Source organism: Gymnoscopelus microlampas (genome assembly GCF_963454915.1).
Source record: "Gymnoscopelus microlampas genome assembly, chromosome: 5".
Taxonomy (NCBI): Eukaryota; Metazoa; Chordata; class Actinopteri; order Myctophiformes; family Myctophidae; genus Gymnoscopelus; species Gymnoscopelus microlampas.
The window spans coordinates 51,811,752-51,831,361 of NC_139942.1; the positions used below are offsets into that span (position 1 = coordinate 51,811,752).

At 40.7% G+C, this 19,610-nt stretch overlaps 2 protein-coding genes across 3 annotated transcripts in view; both read left to right on the forward strand.

The window, feature by feature from the left end:
• Window positions 1–19,338, forward strand: part of LOC311044702 (chymotrypsinogen A-like) — a 53,297-nt gene extending 33,959 nt beyond the window's left edge. The window contains exons 5-8 of one of the 2 annotated variants that reach the window (XM_084056454.1): window positions 3,579–3,675; window positions 4,827–5,004; window positions 17,911–18,044; window positions 18,841–19,338. In XM_084056454.1, coding sequence (XP_083912580.1) covers window positions 3,579–3,675; window positions 4,827–5,004; window positions 17,911–18,044; window positions 18,841–19,002 — 571 coding nt within the window. In that variant the 3' untranslated portion in view covers window positions 19,003–19,338. Of the gene's footprint in view, window positions 1–3,578; window positions 3,676–4,826; window positions 5,005–7,397; window positions 7,700–17,910; window positions 18,045–18,840 lie in introns of those variants that run through there. The other variant, XM_084056455.1, reaches the window with a different exon arrangement.
• Window positions 12,679–17,702, forward strand: LOC311045983 (chymotrypsin A-like; the record flags this gene model as incomplete). Its single annotated transcript, XM_084058053.1, has 7 exons — window positions 12,679–12,809; window positions 13,236–13,310; window positions 15,628–15,687; window positions 16,538–16,653; window positions 16,986–17,065; window positions 17,258–17,330; window positions 17,514–17,702. The coding sequence occupies exons 1-7, from the start codon at window positions 12,767–12,769 to the stop codon at window positions 17,700–17,702; spliced, it is 636 nt and encodes a 211-aa protein (XP_083914179.1). The 5' UTR covers window positions 12,679–12,766.
• Window positions 19,339–19,610: the final 272 nt, after the last annotated feature.

A 19,610-nucleotide genomic window follows, 5' to 3' on the forward strand; every position in this document is an offset into this window, starting at 1 on the left:
AGCAGATCGACAAGCGCATAACACGGCACAAAGTGACACGCTTTGAGCTTGTATTTCAGCTATTTTTGAAAAGCCAAAGTATAAAATATTGGTTAAAATGACACAGATGCCTTCCTGGTTTTAATGGGTTAAACTCTCCTATTTTTAGTTACATGTACTTGGACCAATTTTTTCCCACCTTTTGAATGATGAATGAATGATGAATGATATCTTTATTTTGAACATGTTAAAATTAGGCAACAGTTAAAAAAAAATGCAATATGATAAAAAAAGAAATGCAATACAGCCTCTCAGGCAACAACAAAACTACAATTCTACATGTCCAAAAAGGAGTAGGATGAATTATAAAACGTATTTAATCCTACCCCTTCGTTCCGCTTACTTCAGCGTCATCGCATTCTTTTTCATATACCCACATGGTACAGTATACCCTTAAATAAACCAAATCTTTCAAATTAAGCAGATAATTAAATAAAGTAATTCACATACATAATAAACGTACAAGTATTTACATATTCTATAATTATATTCTAAATATATTGTCATCAATCATACTGTCTATATATGTATACATGCACATATATACACACACACCCATATTCTTTAAAACCGGATCACATTTGAACACTGCTTGAGCTCCACATTCATACTGTTCCATAGCTTAACTCCACATATTGATATACAGAACAATTTCAATGTCGTCCGAGCACCTTGAGTTTTGAAATTTAACTCCCCCCTTAACTTATAGCCCCCCTCTCTATCAGAGAACATCACCTGGATATTTCCAGGGAGTTGATTATTCCTAGCTTTGTACATTATATAAGGGCAGTTTTATATTCTATAATATCCCTGAATTTTAAGAGATTTGAATTTTAAAATAATATATTCGTATGATCTCAATATCCAGCTTTATGTATTGTTCTTATAGCTCTTTTTTGAAGTATAATTATTGCCTGAAGTGAAGATGTATTTCCCCAAACCTCTGAACAGTAATTTAGATATGGTAAAACCAGGGAACAGTAGAGCATGCGGAGTGATTTATAGTCCAAAAGGTGCTTTGCTTTGCTCAGAACTGCAATGCTTCTTGATAGTTTAGTATGTATATATGTTAGTTTCATTGCTCAGCTTTGACTGGTACTCTCCATGTTTTCAACAGGCTCACACCTGACATCAGCAGTCTATGTGCGTTCCCCTGAAGAAGTGGTTGTTGGCAATGGAACCACAGACACAGGTGGGTAGAGCAGCCAAAAACTGTTCTCAATTAAAGGCCTTGTTTCTTTAAAATAATAATGGCTTAATTTTGTGAGAAACTGTCATATGAAGTTTAAAATAGGCTGATTGATTGATTGAGTGAATATTTTATAAGACACAAATGCAAAATGCAAAAACAGCACGAGTACAGTCAAAGGATAACAAAAAAAAAATCCATGTGGTCTTGTTTCCATTGGGGTCCGAGGTATTCAATTCATCAACATATAGCACCAAAGATTTTTGAGGGATGGATCCACACTTGGGTGGCAGTGCTTTAGAAGGAGAATTTGCCCATGTTTGTTTTATGGGTGGGTGTTACCAGAGGCTCAAGAAGTTAATGTTCTGTAATGTTGTAATGTGTTTACAAAAGCTGTGTGTGTGTCATGCTGCAGTATCTTCACCCTTCAAACTATACAGTAGGTTGAATGAATTGATTTCAAACAGCAGTAATGAAGTGTTTTTTTTCCGTGTGTGTGTGTGTGTGTGTGTGTGTGTGTGTGTGTGTGTGTGTGTGTGTGTGTGTGTGTGTGTGTGTGTGTGTGTGTGTGTGTGTGTGTGTGTGTGTGTGTGTGTGTGTGTGTGTGTGTGTGTGTGAGTGAGTGCGTGCGTGCGTGCGTGCATGTATAAACACACTCATAAAAACTCTAATTTTAATAAAACGGACCTGAGTTACATGTTTTTTTGCATTGCTCAGCTTTGACTGGTACTCTCCATGTTTTCAACAGGCTCACACCTGACATCAGCAGTCTATGTGCGTTCCCCTGAAGAAGTGGTTGTTGGCAACGGAGCCACAGACACAGGTGGGTAGAGAAGCCAAAAACTGCTCTCTATTAAAGGCCTTGTTTCTTTAAAATAATAATGGCTCAAGTAGAAGTAAAGACACCACAATAATTACTTGAGTAAGAGTTAGCATCTGAGAAGACTACTAAGTTACTTTGTATGATCTGATTTATTGTTTACATGAGCAGAACTTAATTGAAATGTGTAAAATGATAAATGCTGTCTGTCTGTCTGTCTGTCTGTCTGTCTGTGCGTGCGTGCGTGCGTGCGTGCGTGCATGCGTGCGTGCGTGCGTGCGTGACAGACAGACAGACAGACAGACAGACAGACAGACAGACAGACAGACAGACAGACAGACAAGACAGACAAGACAGAGAGGACTGGTGTGTTGATGACATTTCTCATATATATGTGCACCTTAAACATGCAGGTAGGCTACAACAACAATACACACGCAGCAAAAAAAAAATCCCTCTATGTCATCATATAATCAACAAGGATATGCCACTGTGGCTATCACACTCTCTCTGTATTTTATTACTTTTTGTTTAGTGGGTTCCCATTAAGTTGAGCATTGCTTGGAGCCCCACAATTGCTAAATCCACCCCTCTGTGTGTGTGTGTGCGTTCTTCAGACTGTGGTGTTCCTGCCAAAACACCAAAAGTCCCTGCAGGATGTACCAGTGATGGATTAGGTATCGTCAACGGTGAGGAGGCTGTACCTCACTCCTGGCCCTGGCAGGCCTCCCTGCAGGTACATTATACAACACGCTGTTTATATTTAACATTTCATTATCCACATGTCACTAATAGACTGGACAGTGCATTCACTCCATGTGTATTTTCTTTACTATGACATATAATTGAACAAAAAAGGTTTCCTTTGTGTGTGCGTGTGCATGTGTGCGTGTGTGCGTGTGTGTGTGTGTGTGTGTGTGTGTGTGTGTGTGTGTGTGTGTGTGTGTGTGTGTGTGTCTGTGTTCATAAGTGTGCATTCATGCATACTGTAGGTGCGTGCATGCGGGTGGGTGGGAGTAGGTGGATGAAAGAAAGGGAAGATGTTTTGCCATTTCATAAACACTCTAAGTTACATAAATCCTACTGTTGCTAATGAAACAAATGTGATTTCAGCCCAAGTCGGGCTCTCATCATTTCTGTGGTGGATCACTGATCGGCAAGAAGTGGGTTGTGACTGCTGCCCACTGTCAGATCACCAGGTACAAGATGTATATGTATATATGACTAAAATACAATAACTGTTTTGTTGACTAAGATGGATAGAACAAATCACAAATATATATCATAGCATATGTCCAGATGCCTGTCAGACGGTGAAACAATGCTGCTCCGCATGTCTAGGATGGAACAAATGGGTGTAGCGTCAGGATATATTGATAAATGCCGAAAGTTGCGGTGATCTCGCCGAATGCCCATTATTTGGTCTGCACATGAGGGCCAATGTGTACTCACTCACTCAATTACTCACTCACTCATTCATTTTGAATTAAGTAACTCACCATCATATTTTATTTGTAACCATTTTTTCAGTAAATCTCACCGTGTAATCCTGGGTCTGCACGACCGCGAAAACAAAAAACAGAAGAACAAAAACAAAATAAAAAATCAGAAGATTGAGATTAAAAAGGTAGGTGCTCTGAGTCTGTTTTATAAGACTAGAAAAAAGCTCCTTTCGGGGGTTTGGCCATTTCCTACAGTATGTGTTCTTCCTCCAGACGGATACAGGTCCAGTGGGCAGGGCAGCTAAACAATGTGGGCAGCTCAATGTTAAAGTATAATATGGAAAATGGTGGGGAATAATGTAAAGTATACATGATTTTAAGATACATGTTATCATTATCAGACCTACATTTATCATTGAAGTTGCTGTTTTGGCCCAAAATGATTTTTACACTCTATAACATTCGAAGGATCAGACCCTTCCTCACCCAGGAGTCAGCCCAGCTCTTTATCCTGACATCAGTTATATCAAAACTCGACTGCTGTGACTCGTTCATTACTGGCCTCCCGGCATGTGCAAATGATCCAGAATGCCGCGGGACACTTGGTCTTCAGCCAGCCAAAATGTTCACATGTCTCCCCCATTCTTGGCTCTCAGTTGCTGCCCACACAGAGTACAAACACTGATGTTGGCCTACAAAGCAACCAAAGGTATGGCACCCCCATTATCTTCAAAGCCTGATCCAACCCTCCAGCTCACTCAAATCAGCTAACACAGGGAAGCTGTCAGAACCTTCCCTAAAACATCCGGGACAACATTCCACACATCCCAGACTCTTCTCCCTTCTGGCTCCCAAACTGTGGAACGAACTCCCCATTGCAGTTAGAACTGCAGACTCACTCCCAATCTTCAGCCGTAATCTGACTCACCTCTTCAGACTCCACCTTAGCCCGTAGCACTTGCCCTAGCCTAGAAGACCTTGCAGGCTTATCCAAAGGCTAAAATGTAATTTACCATGTTATGTACTGTAGACAGATGCCAGGTAATTTGTAGAGCTGGTATCCTATAGTTTGTATAGTTTCAATGTACAGATTTTTGCTTTTTTGATAGTATACTGTTGAGACTGAAAAATTAATGATAAATTAATTGAAATGTGTAAAAATGTAAACTGATAAATGCTATCCACTGTGTGTGTGTGCGTGCGTGCGTGCGTAAAAACTTTTGGTTTTGGGGTTTCCATTTTGGTTGAAGCCAGACATTAAATCAACAAGCAACAACAACTAGCCTTTTACACATCTCTCCTAACAGTTAAACTCAATATGTAATTTCCCTGGTAGGTCTTCAATCACCCCAACTGGAGAGACAAAACTGATGACTATGACATCGCACTGATCAAGCTGAAAAAACCTGCCAAGATGAACGAGAATGTGTCCTCTGTGTGTGTGGCTGAGTCTTGTGACAACTATGGTGGCATGAAGTGTGTGGCCACTGGGTGGGGCCAGACCCGCTACGAACGTAAGTGAATGACAGGAAACACACTTTCCTTCCATCAGTGACTGGACTGTTCTACCAGTCATTTTCAATCATTTAGCATAGAGTAGGATATACACCGGGCAAGTAGGCTACTGAGTAGCCTACTTGCCAAGTAGGCAGAGCAAACTAATAGAGCAGATTCATTTTCAACATTTAGAATAGGATCAATCAACAATTGTCAATTATTATATCAGTTTGAAACCTCTTGTTCAGAATATAACTGTAAAAACTGCAAAGCTTCAAGATGATTTAATTAAGTAATATTACAGGAGAGGGTGTGCTTTACCGTGATTATTGGGACGCCAGTGATGCGGTCAAGCATCACTGGCAAGCATCACTGAAGTTCCAATAATAGACTAGGTAAAGCACATCCTCAAGTGTAATATTGTGATTATAAAAAAGTAACCATCAAAATAAAACATCAAAATGTATTCATATTGTGGGACATTTCTCTCTTTAAATAACAACCTTTCTGAAAGTGTTATCTCTGTTATCCTGGAAATACATGGGGTCCGTCTGACAGAGACAGACAGAGTCCTTGTTTACTCAGCCACGCTAGACAACTTTTCTCAGACTGGACACATAGAGAAACAATACTTAACTGTTAGCTCAATCCCATTGTATTTAAGATATTCAATAGAAATGCAAATGTTCCGTCTGATCAGCACAGCAGATTTTTATATTTTGATTAGGCATGACATGCAGTAGACTAGAGAGTTATTTCAGCCAATCAGTTTGCTTCGTCAGAACTACCAATATAATACCGCTATAATCAGTGTTGGGTAACTTTAAAGTAACCTTTTAGTTTACAGGATTACTGCCTTTAAAAAATAATCTGTTAGGTTTCAGGATTACACACTGAGAAAAGTAACTTGTTAGAATACTTTTGGATTACTTTTACTTTACCGACATTTAAAACCCATTTTCAAGACATCAATATTACAAAACGACATGTTATTTGTGTTACATTTATCCTTACACAGTGCTACCCTCAGTATTCATTTAATATCAATAATAATATTAATAATCAATAAAGACATTAATTATAATACTCATATAATCATAATATTGTGACAACTGCCAGCTATAATCTATAGGCTACTAAGTTTACAAAAAGCATAGCCTCTCAAACCAGATACATTGCTACGATGCGTAATGTGCATCGCCTACCTACCCAAAATAACAGACATAAGCTATCAAAGCACCGCGTCATGACGTGTAGACAGCTTACAGATCTGTGCTTTTGGGCAACATAAACAATAAGGCACAACGGAGTATACAACAGTAAGCATTTTGGAAACCAAATAAGCCTGTAAAGCCTGTAACATTACGTGGACATGTAACTTGCTTGTAGTTTACTTTAATGCAGTGAACATGAACGTAGCGTTTACGTGGTGAAATTGGTTTGAGGTTAGTGTATATCTGTCTATCTTTTATTGTCTCCATGAATTCTCCATAAAAAGTGAGGGTCCCATTTGAAACAAGCCATTGTGGCTTTCCTGGGCAATCCATTTTAGTTGACCGTGTATTGTAAACTGTACTTCGATGTGCTTTTTCTGTGCAAACTTCTGAATAAAGTATTCAATCAATCAATCAATCAATAAGGATATTCACCCAGCTGGGTTTAACGAGACAGCAGCGCAAAACGAAAATCCGATGTTTCAAAAACGTGCTATCACAGATGATCCGATCATCTTATAAAAAATTTAAGCATATGCCAAGTTAACTGAAGCTATATAGCTGATGCTGAGCAAAACATATTTGTTTAATTTCTACGTTTTTATATTTAAACTTCATGATGAAAGGCCACAGCAGCTGTGTGGGGAGACTCCAGGCTGCACGCTGCACACACCAGAGATTCCGTTGCGCAAGGGAAGGAAATTGCAACATTGATGTCAGGGACATCTTTTTAAACACTAACGGATTACTTATTTGAAAACGTAACTAGTAACAAAGTACCCCAATTGCTAAACTAACGCGCTAGGTTACTCCGTTACCCACAAAAGTATTCTGTTACAGTAACGCTGTTACCCCCCAGTCTCAGTGACACATGGAGGTGTCTAAGAGCTTGAACCTAAACATTGACTTGTGTGTATTTCTTTCAGCTCCTGAGTACCCTCTCAAGCTCCAGCAAGTTTGTCTGCCTATCATCGATAAGTGTGATCGTAGTAACTACTGGGGCAATCACATCACCAGTCGGATGATCTGTGCTGGAGGTGCTAGATCTGGAATCTGCAAAGTGAGTGACACAGACATCAATGAAAGAAAAAAAAGAAAAGAGGAAAACATAAAGATGCCATAGCTAAACAACAAGATGGTGGAAGTAAACATTTAGACATGAGAAGCAATGTAAACACAACTGCTTGTTGTTTCAGGGTGACTCTGGTGGACCCCTGGTGTGTAAGAAGAAGAATGGACCCTGGACCCTGGTTGGTGTGACCTCCTTTATGGAGAAAGGTTGCCTTACCAACAAGCCTAATGTTTTCGCCTACGTCCCTAACCTGCGTGCCTGGATGGACAGGACTATCGCTGACAACTAAACTGTAAACTGCTGTTACTCTAGCTGTCATGTACATCAGTGATTCTCAACCTCTTATGAGCACTGGACCACTAGCATATATTTTAAACAATCCTCAAGGACCAGCCTATCCCATCTCCTCACAACATATATTTTGTAGTATATAATATATATGTTTTTACATGAATGATCTTAAAGCCGGATTTGTATAGTTCCGCACCGCTGTCATACACCAACAGTAGCTGATTTTTGGTGCAAAATTAATTGTATGAAGCAGTCAATATTTGATTTCAATTTTTTTTCCACACCCTATGCCTATTTATATATTTATTTTTGTGAAATTTGATGGACTAGTGGTCTGTGGACAACTGGTTGAGAAACAGTGATCTATATAATCAATAATACAATCATTGCAAATGCCTGGTGCATATTGCTTATTGCTTGAATAAATCTTTGAATTGCAGTTGGTTACCAGTGGTCTCAATCATTTTACCTGGAGATAAAGTACATGTGAGAAATGTAGATTTTTTGATATTGTATTTATAGAGTGGATCAGCCCCATTAGTGACCTGCTGAAGCTGAAGCTTCAGGACTCCGTCACAGAGCATTACCATCGTTAATTGTATTTATGACCTATTTCCTAACATTGTGTGAAAAATGTAAAGCCAGGTTTTTGACACCCTTGTCTGATTTAACACGGAAGCACGTTCCGGATCTGCTGCTGATCGGGAATACACTTCCATTTTTAATTTTGTACAGGCTTTAGAAATACAATGCTCTGTGACCGAGGTCAAAAGCTACAGTGAAGGGGGAGCTAGGCGCTAAGAGTGGATATGCACAGTTTGATAGTGAGATACAGGAGTGAGGACGAAACTATAGTATTTCTTTATAGATAATTACACAACATAAATATAAACTTTTTTGTAGATTTGTTTTGCAAAGACACTGGATAGAAATGTATTCAAATGACCCACCCTGGAAAAAGTGGTTTCACGTACAGAAGGGGAGTGGCTGACATAAACACTTCTGTACATGTAAATAGGAAGCTCTCGTGCACATCTAGGGTGGAGGTGCTGGTTTGGCAAGATGATGCATATAAGAAAGAGATAAACCTTCCCACTGCTTCTCTTTGGAAGGAACCGCACACTCCAAATGATGATGGACTCACTCAGTTAATGCTTCATTTTTTCAGCTTTATTTAGCACGACGCATTTCGCCGTGTTGCCTTCATCAGGTGCCATGTGTGTACTTCTGTACTTGTACTTCACTGAAAATCCATCCTTTTAGAGCAAATGTGTAGAGCAAATGTGAAATAACTTTAATCTGCCAGGCTGGGCTGGGTTGGCCTAGGGCCTGAAAATTGTGGAAGTCAATCATAGCCAATCGGAATATGAAAAACCGGACTGATGCATCATGATCTCATGACTGCAGAGATGATGTGCACCAATTTATGTGATCAAGCAGGTCAGCTAGATATTGTGGCATGATACAGACTGGAGTAGTCAGAGAGAGCAGCACCAATTGTCTTATAGACCGTAAAAAGAATGGTAAATTGAGATTTTCGTAGACTACGAAGTTGAATGAAGTCACATATAACAAGTAAGAAGCGCGAACGCTGGAAGCGAACGCAGTTCTATATTTCAGCCACACTGTAGTAGTGAACTCTGGCGCACTCTAGCGGCTGGACACAGGTAGTGCAGCTGCTATATTTCAGTCACGGAGTTTTGAGTCACATGGGGGCACGAGCCAATGAGAGCGTGAGTCACATGGGGGCGCGGCTGCACACATACTGCACACAGACAGACACACAAGCCGAGCCGAGTTACATAGTAGTAGGCTCCACTTGGGCGGAGTCGCGGCTTCGCCGCGCCTCCTTCCGCGTTCGCAAAGATGGCGATGCCCACCCTCTGCCTAGGATTGAGGAAACTCTCACAAGACTAATTAAGGCCAACTATTATTCAACACTTGATCTAGCTAGTGGTTAGGCTACTGGCAGGTACAGGTGGCTGAAGATGGCAGGGAGAAAAACGCATTTTGCACACCTTTTGGCCTGTACGAATTTGAACGCATGCTATTTGGCCTATGCAATGCTCCTGCCACTTTTCAAAGGTTGATGCAGCATGTCTCGGAAGTCTGATAACAGAATCTGCCTTGGTGTACTTAGATGATGTGATAGTGTACTCACCACATTTTTATACTGACAAATGTGACAGGAAAGGGGTTTAGATTCCTCACCCTGCGTGCATGCATGCATGCATGCATGCGTGCGTGCGTGCGTGTGTGCGTGCGTGTGTGCGTGCGTTCCCCCCAGAGATAATGTGTACCAATTTGTATGAGATTTTGGAAAAAATCTGTAGGAGCAAAACTGGTACAAAATGGCGGAAAACCTAGTCTGGAAAAAATGGGTGGGGTCTATACGGAGAGTTGCAACATCATCCACGAACCTACGGTTCAAGAGTTTTGTTCAAGAGAATGTTGCAGTGGCGGTTCTTCCTGGGCCTATAGTGGGAATGCACACGCAAAGTTTCACACTGACTGGTCCAGCGGTGCCTGATATTAGCTGATGTCAGCATGTAACGATGTCAACAAGACCACACACTGGATCTGATGAAATACTCAGAAATAATCATAACAGACAGCAATACAATGAATAATCATAGCAGAAATACTGATCAATATTTTGAGACGCTGATTTTATAACCCAGATAGCAGAGGACTGTTGGGAGGTCAATGGCCCACCAACGAACACTGTCAGAGAACTGTGCCTCGCACGCACGCACGCACGCACGCACGCACGCACGCACGCACGCACGCCCCCACACACACAATGTAATGCACATTGTAAAGCGCTTTGGAGAAAGTTGCTGTGCTATATCAATGCATCCTTTACCATTTAAAAGTCTTATCATAATTGTAGTTCATGTTTTTTTTAAACATGGTATATTTTCATCTGGTTCTATGATTCCTATCAACTCTGCCTCGTTGAAAAGTGAAGAAACCAGCTTGTATCCTTTTCGCTCTGCGGTGACACACACACACACACACACACACACACACACACAGCAGCAGACTAGAGGCTGCGAACATGACCACAACTTTGCACCGTTGAGCCAGCTCTATATATTCTATATATTCTTTCTTCATTGATCAAGAGTTAAAAGAAATGTTAATAAACAGGTTACATTGGAAAAGTGAAATAACCGGCTTCCTTCGACCCATTGCAGGTCAGATACACAGAAGGACAGAGTTTTCGATTCCAGGCCAGACCAGTAGATGTGTGTCCCTGAGCAAGAATCTTAACCCGTAATTGCTCCTCGAGCAACGTAGAATGGCTGCTCACTGCTCCTAGTGATTATAGGATGGGTAAATAAACCCCAAGGATTATTGGGGACTATTCTATTCTATTCTATGTGTGGCCAGAAACAGCCTGAATTTCACACCATCGTCCAGTTTGCTGATGACACAGTGGTGGGCCCGATTTGAAATGACGCCTCCTCTCATCTGGAGGAGGAGGCAGGCAGTCAGGGATGGGGATCCACAATCGATTATATCATGAATTCTAATCCAAAGTTATCGAGAATGGGAAATCAATAAGGTGTTGGCTTATCAATTCTCTTATCGAAAATGTTAGGGAACATAAATTGAATGGCTTACATGTGCATATCGCTTCAATGTTGCGTCCGTTGAAGCCAACATGCTCTACCTTTGATTGTCTGCAGTAATTAAATGAAAGTGATAAAGTGACCCAGATTAGCACCAGTTTGCCAACAACCATCATTAAAAGATAAGTGATTTCAATAACATTAACATTATTTTGAATAACATCAAAAATTAAGTCTTCCACACGGGAAAACAGTGAATTAAAGTCATTTTAATTAATTTGTGCGTAATGTAGAACGGTTAAGCCCCCTAGGGTTTCTTACCTCACCAGCACAACAACTAACTGTCAACTTTCCCATGGAAAGAACTAACATATCATGCATATGTATATATAACTGTTGTGCAAATCAAATCAAATGAAGTCAGCAGTGGTTAACACGTTCTAACGGCTCTCACCTTGACTTCCCTTTTTAGTTTTGGATGTGTTCTTGGTCCGTGTAACTAACAGAATGTGCATTGCTTTTCTGCTGCACAATTTTGAAAACGGCTGATTTTGGCAAAACACCACACACAGGGCGCCAACGGCCTAGTGGTTAACGTATATACGTGCGTCTCTCTCTCTCTCTCTCTCTCTCTCTCTCTCTCTCTCTCTCTCACTGTTTCCTGTCGTTCTAAACTGTACCATCTAATGAAGGCAGGAAAAAACACGACCACAAACTCAAGTAGCAGAACACCTCAGATCTTGATCTGGTGGTTAAAGGACGACTTCACCGCTTTTCAACCTATCTTCATATAATTGGTCCTCACTAATACTCATGATAAAATGGTACATTTTTTTTCTACTTGGTCTGTGTCTCATAGGAGGGCTGTGGACAGTTCAGAAACCTGTCTACCAGTGACATCATCGTTAGGCATGATCTTTTTTCCCAACAAGATTTCACATTTTTTATTTAGATTTTTATTAACATGAGAACAATGGCTTCTTTTATTGCATTGCAACTTTCCAGTAATAGAAAGCCTGCAGTTTCTATTAGCTTGGATTCCCCATTGATGATGTCACTGGTAGACAGGACTCTGAACTGTCCACAGCCCTCCTCTGAGACACAGACCGAGTAGAAAAAAATTGTACCATTTTATCATGAGTATTAGTGAGGACCAATTATATGAAGATAGGTTGAAAAGCGGTGAAGTCGTCCTTTAATGTAGATGTATCATACTGAGAAGCACAAAAAAATGTTAACATTTCATGTTTTTGTGTTTGTGATCATTCATAACCTGGCACTACATACTGTCCATCAATGTCATGTTTTTAACACACTATTAAGATAACCAAATGTCAACAGTTGTCATAAGACGCACTTGTGTTGTCCTCAACTCTGTGTGTGTGCGTGTGCGCGCGTGTGTGTGTGTGTGTGCTTGTGTTCACCCAGTCAGAATGTCATTAATAAAATAAACCACTCCCTGATGAATACATAATGAGTAGAGCTGACATGTGACAACTACAAAGATATAAGACGTGTTGTTCAGTGAAGGTCATGTTCAGACTGAAGACTAATTGGATCATATCAGTGTATGTTTATTGACACAGCTACAGACATATCAGTGTATGAGTCCTGACAGACAGATATGAATGAAATAACCTTGGTGTTCCTTCTGCTGTGGAGCTCAGGTACAGTATGACTTTATTTTAACACCACCTAACTAACCCATTAAGACCTGAAGCCGATTCTACAAATGTCTTCTAAATCCAAAACAGTTTGCTGAAAAACTTATGTTGCTATATCAGTGCTGCTCAAACTTTTTCATGTCAGGGACCCCTAAAATGATTTGGCCACTGACCAACATCTCAAGATATTTTGTTCCAGGGACCCCCAGCTGCAAAGATTTTAGTAAAAAATGTTTGCTATAAACAATGTATATTCAAAGATTTGCACAACTTTTTCAAAAATAGCAGATCTACAAGCTCATAGCGCGCCACAAAGTGAGCTGTGAGCTTGTATTTCTAAAAACGGACCTGAGTGTACTTGGACCACTTTTTTCCCACCTTTTAGTTGCATTGCTCAGCTTTGACTGGTACTCTCCATGTTTTCAACAGGCTCACACCTGACATCAGCAGTCTATGTGCGTTCCCCTGAAGAAGTGGTTGTTGGCAACGGAACCACAGACACAGGTGGGTAGAGAAGCCAAAAACTGTTCTCAATTAAAGGCTTTGTTTCTTTAAAATAATAATGTCTCAAGTAGAAGTAAAGCCACCCCAAGAATTACTTGAGTAAGAGTGAGCATCTGAAAAGACTACTAAGTTACTTCGTATGATCTGAATTATTGTTTACATGAGCAGAACTTCATTGAAATGTGTAAAATATAAAATGAATATAAATGATACACTAAAAATAAACATAATATAAAATAGCCATGTTGTGCAAATTCAAATATGGCCTAAACCACTTAAAAATGATACACAATAATACATAAAATCTTTAAAGTCAGACATAAAAGGCAGCACATAATGTAAGTATTGTTTAGTCAGTCCACTCATTGTAACCTCACATCACCTTCCAGCACAGAGATAGTCTGTGATGTGCTGTGAATAGAATCATTTGATTGGTCAACAGATGCATGTGACAGAGCCGATTGCAAATACCAGTCAGGATGTTTGGCTGAAATCTCTCTGAGACAATAGCCAAATTCCAATACCCCAACTTCCACACTCGCTCACTCCACTCGTGCACTAGTCCCGCCGCAGAGTGAGGAGGAGAGGATTACTGTATATGCGAGTCAGGAGGAATCAAGCCGGTTGGACTGATGGACACATTCCAATATTTCACTCCTGCCTGCTCACTCACTCGCTGCTCCTGCATGTCATGTTGTATATTAGATGCTGTTTTTCTCATATTTGAGCTGTTTGACATGCATTTTCGCACAGCGAACAGCATCATTGTATAAATAAAAATCAACCCATTATATAATTTGTTGCTTCAGTAGCTTTGATCTCTGTTATTCAGAATTATATATATAAATGCACTTCAGTATCTCTGCGGTTTAATCAAGTTACAAGTACTCATGGACGCCGATACCATGGGGGCTTCGGGGCATAAGCCCCCACCCTAAATAATCAGCCCCCACAAGAATCTCAGATGTCGGGGCCCAAATGAATTACCATTACTATAGCAGGGCGCTCTGAAGGTGCAAATGTGTGCCCGCGAGAGAGCCGACAACACTTGGAACAAAAGCCCAGAAAGAGTGCTAAAGGGGTTCAGTGGCCAGATGAATTTAATCAGCACCCCCCCCCCCCCCAATCAGTTACATAGGCCACCTATACGGACTGGGACCCTACAGATTATGTGATAACTTGGCTGAGAGATCCCATTTTTCTTTAAATGATTTTAATGTTGTTTTTGCTCTTCTTTTTGCTTTATTGTTATATTATTATTGCTTTTTCTGTAAAGCACATCCGCTTTATTTATTTGTTTGCTCTGTAAAGCACTTTTCAGCATTTTCTTATGATGCTGAAATGTTGAAACATGCTGTGTCATAAAAAGCCCTTGGACATTCATTTTAAAATCGTACCACTGTACTATTGTCAAACTGTTAATAAAGTAGTCAATGAAAAATTCGGTCGCGGCTGGGGGGGCTAATGGGAGTTGAGTTGAGCCCCCACGCATGCAGGCACATTATGTTTACATTTTAGGATATGAGCAGCACACAGGAAAATGTTTAATCGGCTTTAAAACATCCCCTTGAAGGCTGCGGTACGGCACTGCAGTTTTTTTTTTTAAAGATTCCATCTCCAGACAGGTTTCCCTCCCATAGCCCGAGGAGACAGTACATACAAGAAGCCTACACTCCATGTACACTCACTGTTTGACGCTCCAAGAGGCTTGGAGAGCTCACTCGCTCTCCGGTCTCGGCCCCTCAAAAAGCAAATTATCATTTGGGACAAAACATAAAACTATTTGGGTTAAGCTGGAGGATCGAATGTGGAGTGAGCGAGTGATCAGAGATTTGGGTATTGGAATGTGGCTATAGAAACACAAACAGAATACATTTAATAGAAAATGTAGCCAAATAATTAGAAAAATCTTACTTTCACTGCTTTACATTCGGCCCAAATATAAAGGAGATCATTTGGGCCAAATACAAGCTCACAACACTTTAAATGTTTAGCTTTTAGATTGGCTATTGTTGCTAGTTTTGTGGGAAACCGTGATATGAAGTTTAAAATATGTTCAAGAAGTTAAAGTTCTGTAATGTTGTAATTTGTTTACAAAAGCTGTGCGTGTCTTGCTGCAGTACCTTCACCCTTCACACTATAATATACAACAGGTTGAATGAATTGATTTCAAACGGCAGTAATGAAGTGTTTTTTTTCCTGTGTGTGTGTGTGTGTGTGTGTGTGTGTGTGTGTGTGTGTGTGTGTGTGTGTGTGTGTGTGTGTGTGTGTGTGTGTGTGTGTGTGTGTGTGTGTGTGTGTGTGTGTGTGTACACAGAGGCGGTTTTAAACCAGCAAAGCAGTGGAGCTCTGACGCAAAAGGGGCCTCGCCCCCATGGTGAATAAAATATATTTATATATTTACCTTATATATGTATATAATTGTGGTGGGGACTGGGGAGTGAACTGGTGTACAGTGTGTGATACAGTATGTGAATAACCAGAATGTTAATTATATTATATCATTGAAACTGTAAACCATATGTATCAATCCCTGTGATGTAAATGTGGTTGTTAATTCCATTTATCAAGTATGATTTTATCGACAGTCAATCAAAGGCGACAGGGTTTGGGGTTTCCATTTGCTTTGCGCGCGCAAGAGAGAGAGAGAGAGAGAGAGAGAGAGAGAGAGAGAGAGAGAGAGAGAGAGAGGAGAGAGAGAGAGAGAGAGAGAGGGGGAGGGGGGGAGGGGGGGGGGTGGGGGTAGGGGGAGAGAGAGAGGGAGATATGGACAGACAGACAGAAGAGTGAGAGAGACAGGCAGACAGACAGACAGACAGACAGACAGAGAGGACTGGTGCGTTGAAATTTCTCATACATAAGTGCACCTTAAACATGCAGAAATAAAGGTAGGCTACACACACAGCAAATAGGTTTTCCCCCTCTATGTCATCACGTAATCAACAAGGATATGCCACTGTGGCTATAATATGTATTATGTATATGTATTACATTTTGTGGGTTCCCATAAAGTTGAGCATTGCTTGGAGCCCCACAATTGCTAAATCCGCCCTGGTGTGTGTGTGTGTGTGTGTGTGTGTGTGTGTGTGTGTGTGTGTGTGTGTGTGTGTGTGTGTGTGTGTGTGTGTGTGTGTGTGTGTGTGTGTGTGTGTGTGTGTGTGTGTGTGTGTGTGTGTGTGTGTGTGTGCGCGTCCGTGTTTGTGTGCATGTGTGTGTATGTTCTTCAGACTGTGGTGTTCCTGCCATCAAACCAAAAGTCCCTGGATGTCCCAGAGATGGATTAGGTATCATCAACGGTGAGGAGGCTGTACCTCACTCCTGGCCCTGGCAGGTCTCCCTGCAGGTACATCACTCTCTCTGTTGTTATCCACACTGTCTTGCTTTTATATCTATAGAAAATATATATCTATATTATATCTACACATCATTATGTATTTCTTTGATGTATGTATGTATGTATGCATGTATGCATGCATGCATGCATGCATGCATGCATGCGCGCGCGTGCGTGCGCGCGTGTGTGTGTGTGTGTGGTTATCTGTGTGAGTGCAAAAAAGGTGGATGAAAGTTAAGGAGGGGAAGCTATGTTTTGTCATTTCATAGTAGCTGAATTACTGAGACACTCTAAGTTAGTTAAATCCTAATGTTACTAATGAAACCTTAATGTGAATTCAGACCTACTGGGGCTTTCATTTCTGTGGTGGATCACTGATCAACAAGGACTGGGTTGTGACTGCTGCCCACTGCCGTGTCAGGTACAGTAGACTATGTATATAATATATATAATGTTATATATATATATATATATATATATATATATATATATATATATATATATATATATATATATATATATATATATATATATATATATATATATATATATATATATATATATATATATATATATATATATATATATTTATTTATTTTCTTTACATTTTCAGTACACTAAACCGTGTAGTCCTGGGCCAGCACAATTTAACACACACACAAATCCAGAGGATGACAATTGGAAAGGTAGGCCGTTTGTTTTATATGACATGACATATGGTGTTATTTTTGTTATATTTGTTATCAGAGTCATCTCCATTACCTGCTTGTTTTTTTTTTGGCATACCTTTTTATGTTCGTGGCTCCAGATTGTAAAAAAATTTGGTTGATTGATGTTTGATGTGTGAATTGATGTGATTTCCCTGGTAGGTCTTCAGTCACCCCAACTACAACGCCGCAACTACTGACTATGACATCGCACTGATCAAGCTGCAAAGCCCTGCCCAGATGAACGACCGCGTGTCCCCCGTGTGTGTGCCTGAGACTAGTGACAACCTCGCTAATGGCATGGAGTGTGTGACCACTGGCTGGGGCCGGACCAGCCACCGACGTGAGTGAACGACAGGAAACACACTTTTCATCCCTAAACCACAGATTGGACCATTGTACCAGTACAGTGATTTAGATGTATTCAACATATAGAACATCAGCAATTGTCAATCAGTTTTAAACGTCTTGTTCAGAAAATAAAACAAATGTAAATGTAAATGTCAGTGGCAGTGTGCGCAAGACATTTGACGACATGAATTCTGATTATTTTTAACAGCTCCCAGGAGCCCTGACCAGCTGCAGCAGGTTTGTGTGCCCCTCATCAGCGACATGAAGTGCAACAGTTACGGGCTTGGACGGATCACCAGTCGGATGCTCTGTGCCGGAGCTGCTGGAGCTGACACCTGCCAGGTGAGTGTAAAGAGCAAAAACATACTCCTTCCCAACATCCACACTTTTCTTCAGAAAGGGGTAGGTGAATAAGTACACTTTGGATGGCATTCAGAGCTTCGGAAAGACGGTCTCCTGACTCTCCGGACTAGAGTTTGGAAAGCCTTTGCGAACACATGAAACACAGAGGAATACTTACACTTCACAACCAAATGTGTTGCCAAACGTGTAATACATCCCATCAAACTTTCTGATACTGTTTTCCTCCCAATATGGAGATCTCCGCCTCTTGAAATATATACCTTGGTTTATGTTGTGTCAACTTGTGTCTAAACAATTATAGCGTTTCTCAAAGCAGTTGTCCCCAAACCCCATGCACCTCCAGTCGCAGAGGGAGCGCTCTATGATCACGGCACTAGAGCCTGCTTGATCGCGCAGAGCTGTATCCCCTCAAACCTAATTTATGCTCCGCCGTGCAAAGGTGTCGCATGCAGAGAACGGCCGAGAATAGCAGACCTCCAAGCTCACAACGGTCGCATCCGCGACGCGCTATGAGCTTGTATGTCAGCTGTTCTGGTGAAGTATATATGTCTCGCTAGGAGCGTCTCACTAGCCAACACACAGAGAAGGTTGAATGAACTGAAACCATCGCTCCCCAAACAACAGGTTTGGGGATCTGTTGTGAATTGATTACATGAAACAGGCACCTGCACGTGCAGTCTCAATGTTGGTAAACAAGAAATCTGTCTATAGATCTGCTCTTTTCAAAATAAGTGTTGTGGTGTAAGTGGTTAAACATAACTCCTTGTTGTTTCAGGGTGACTCTGGTGGTCCCCTGGTGTGTAAGATGGATGGAGCCTGGACCCTGGTTGGTGTGACCTCCTGGGGCTTGCCAGGCTGCCCTACCAGCATGCCTGGTGTTTACTCCAGCATCATTGTGCTGCGTGATTGGATGGACGAGACCATGGCTGCCAACTAAAGTGTAAACAGCTGTTACTCTAGTTGGCATCAACACAATCAATAATACAATCTGTGCAAATGTCTGGGCGTATTTGTCCTTGATATGCAACTTGCTTGCAGTGATGTAAAGTAACTAAGTACATTTACTCAAGTACTGTACTTGAGTACAATTTTGAGGTTGTTTTTTTTTTTACTTTACTGGAGCATTTCCAATTTTCAATACTTTTACTTCTACTCCACTACATCTCAGAGGCAAATATTGTACTTTTACTCCATTACAATTATTTGACAGCTTTGGTTACTAGTTACTTTGTAGATTTGGATTATTATCACACAACACATACATTACCCACTTCAGCCCTATATATATTTTGGCCATTTGAAAATAGCTATCTACAAGCTCACAATGTGTCGCGATGCGACACATTGTGAGCTTGTAGATCTGCTATTTTCAAAATATTCTAAAATATTTTGAACTTGACATTCTGCACAATGAGTACTTTTACTTTGGGTACTTTAAGTACATTTTGATACCAATACTTTTGTACTTTCACTCAAGTAAATTTAGAATTCCAGACTTTTACTTGTAACAGAGTATTTCTACAGCCATGATACTTTTACTTAAGT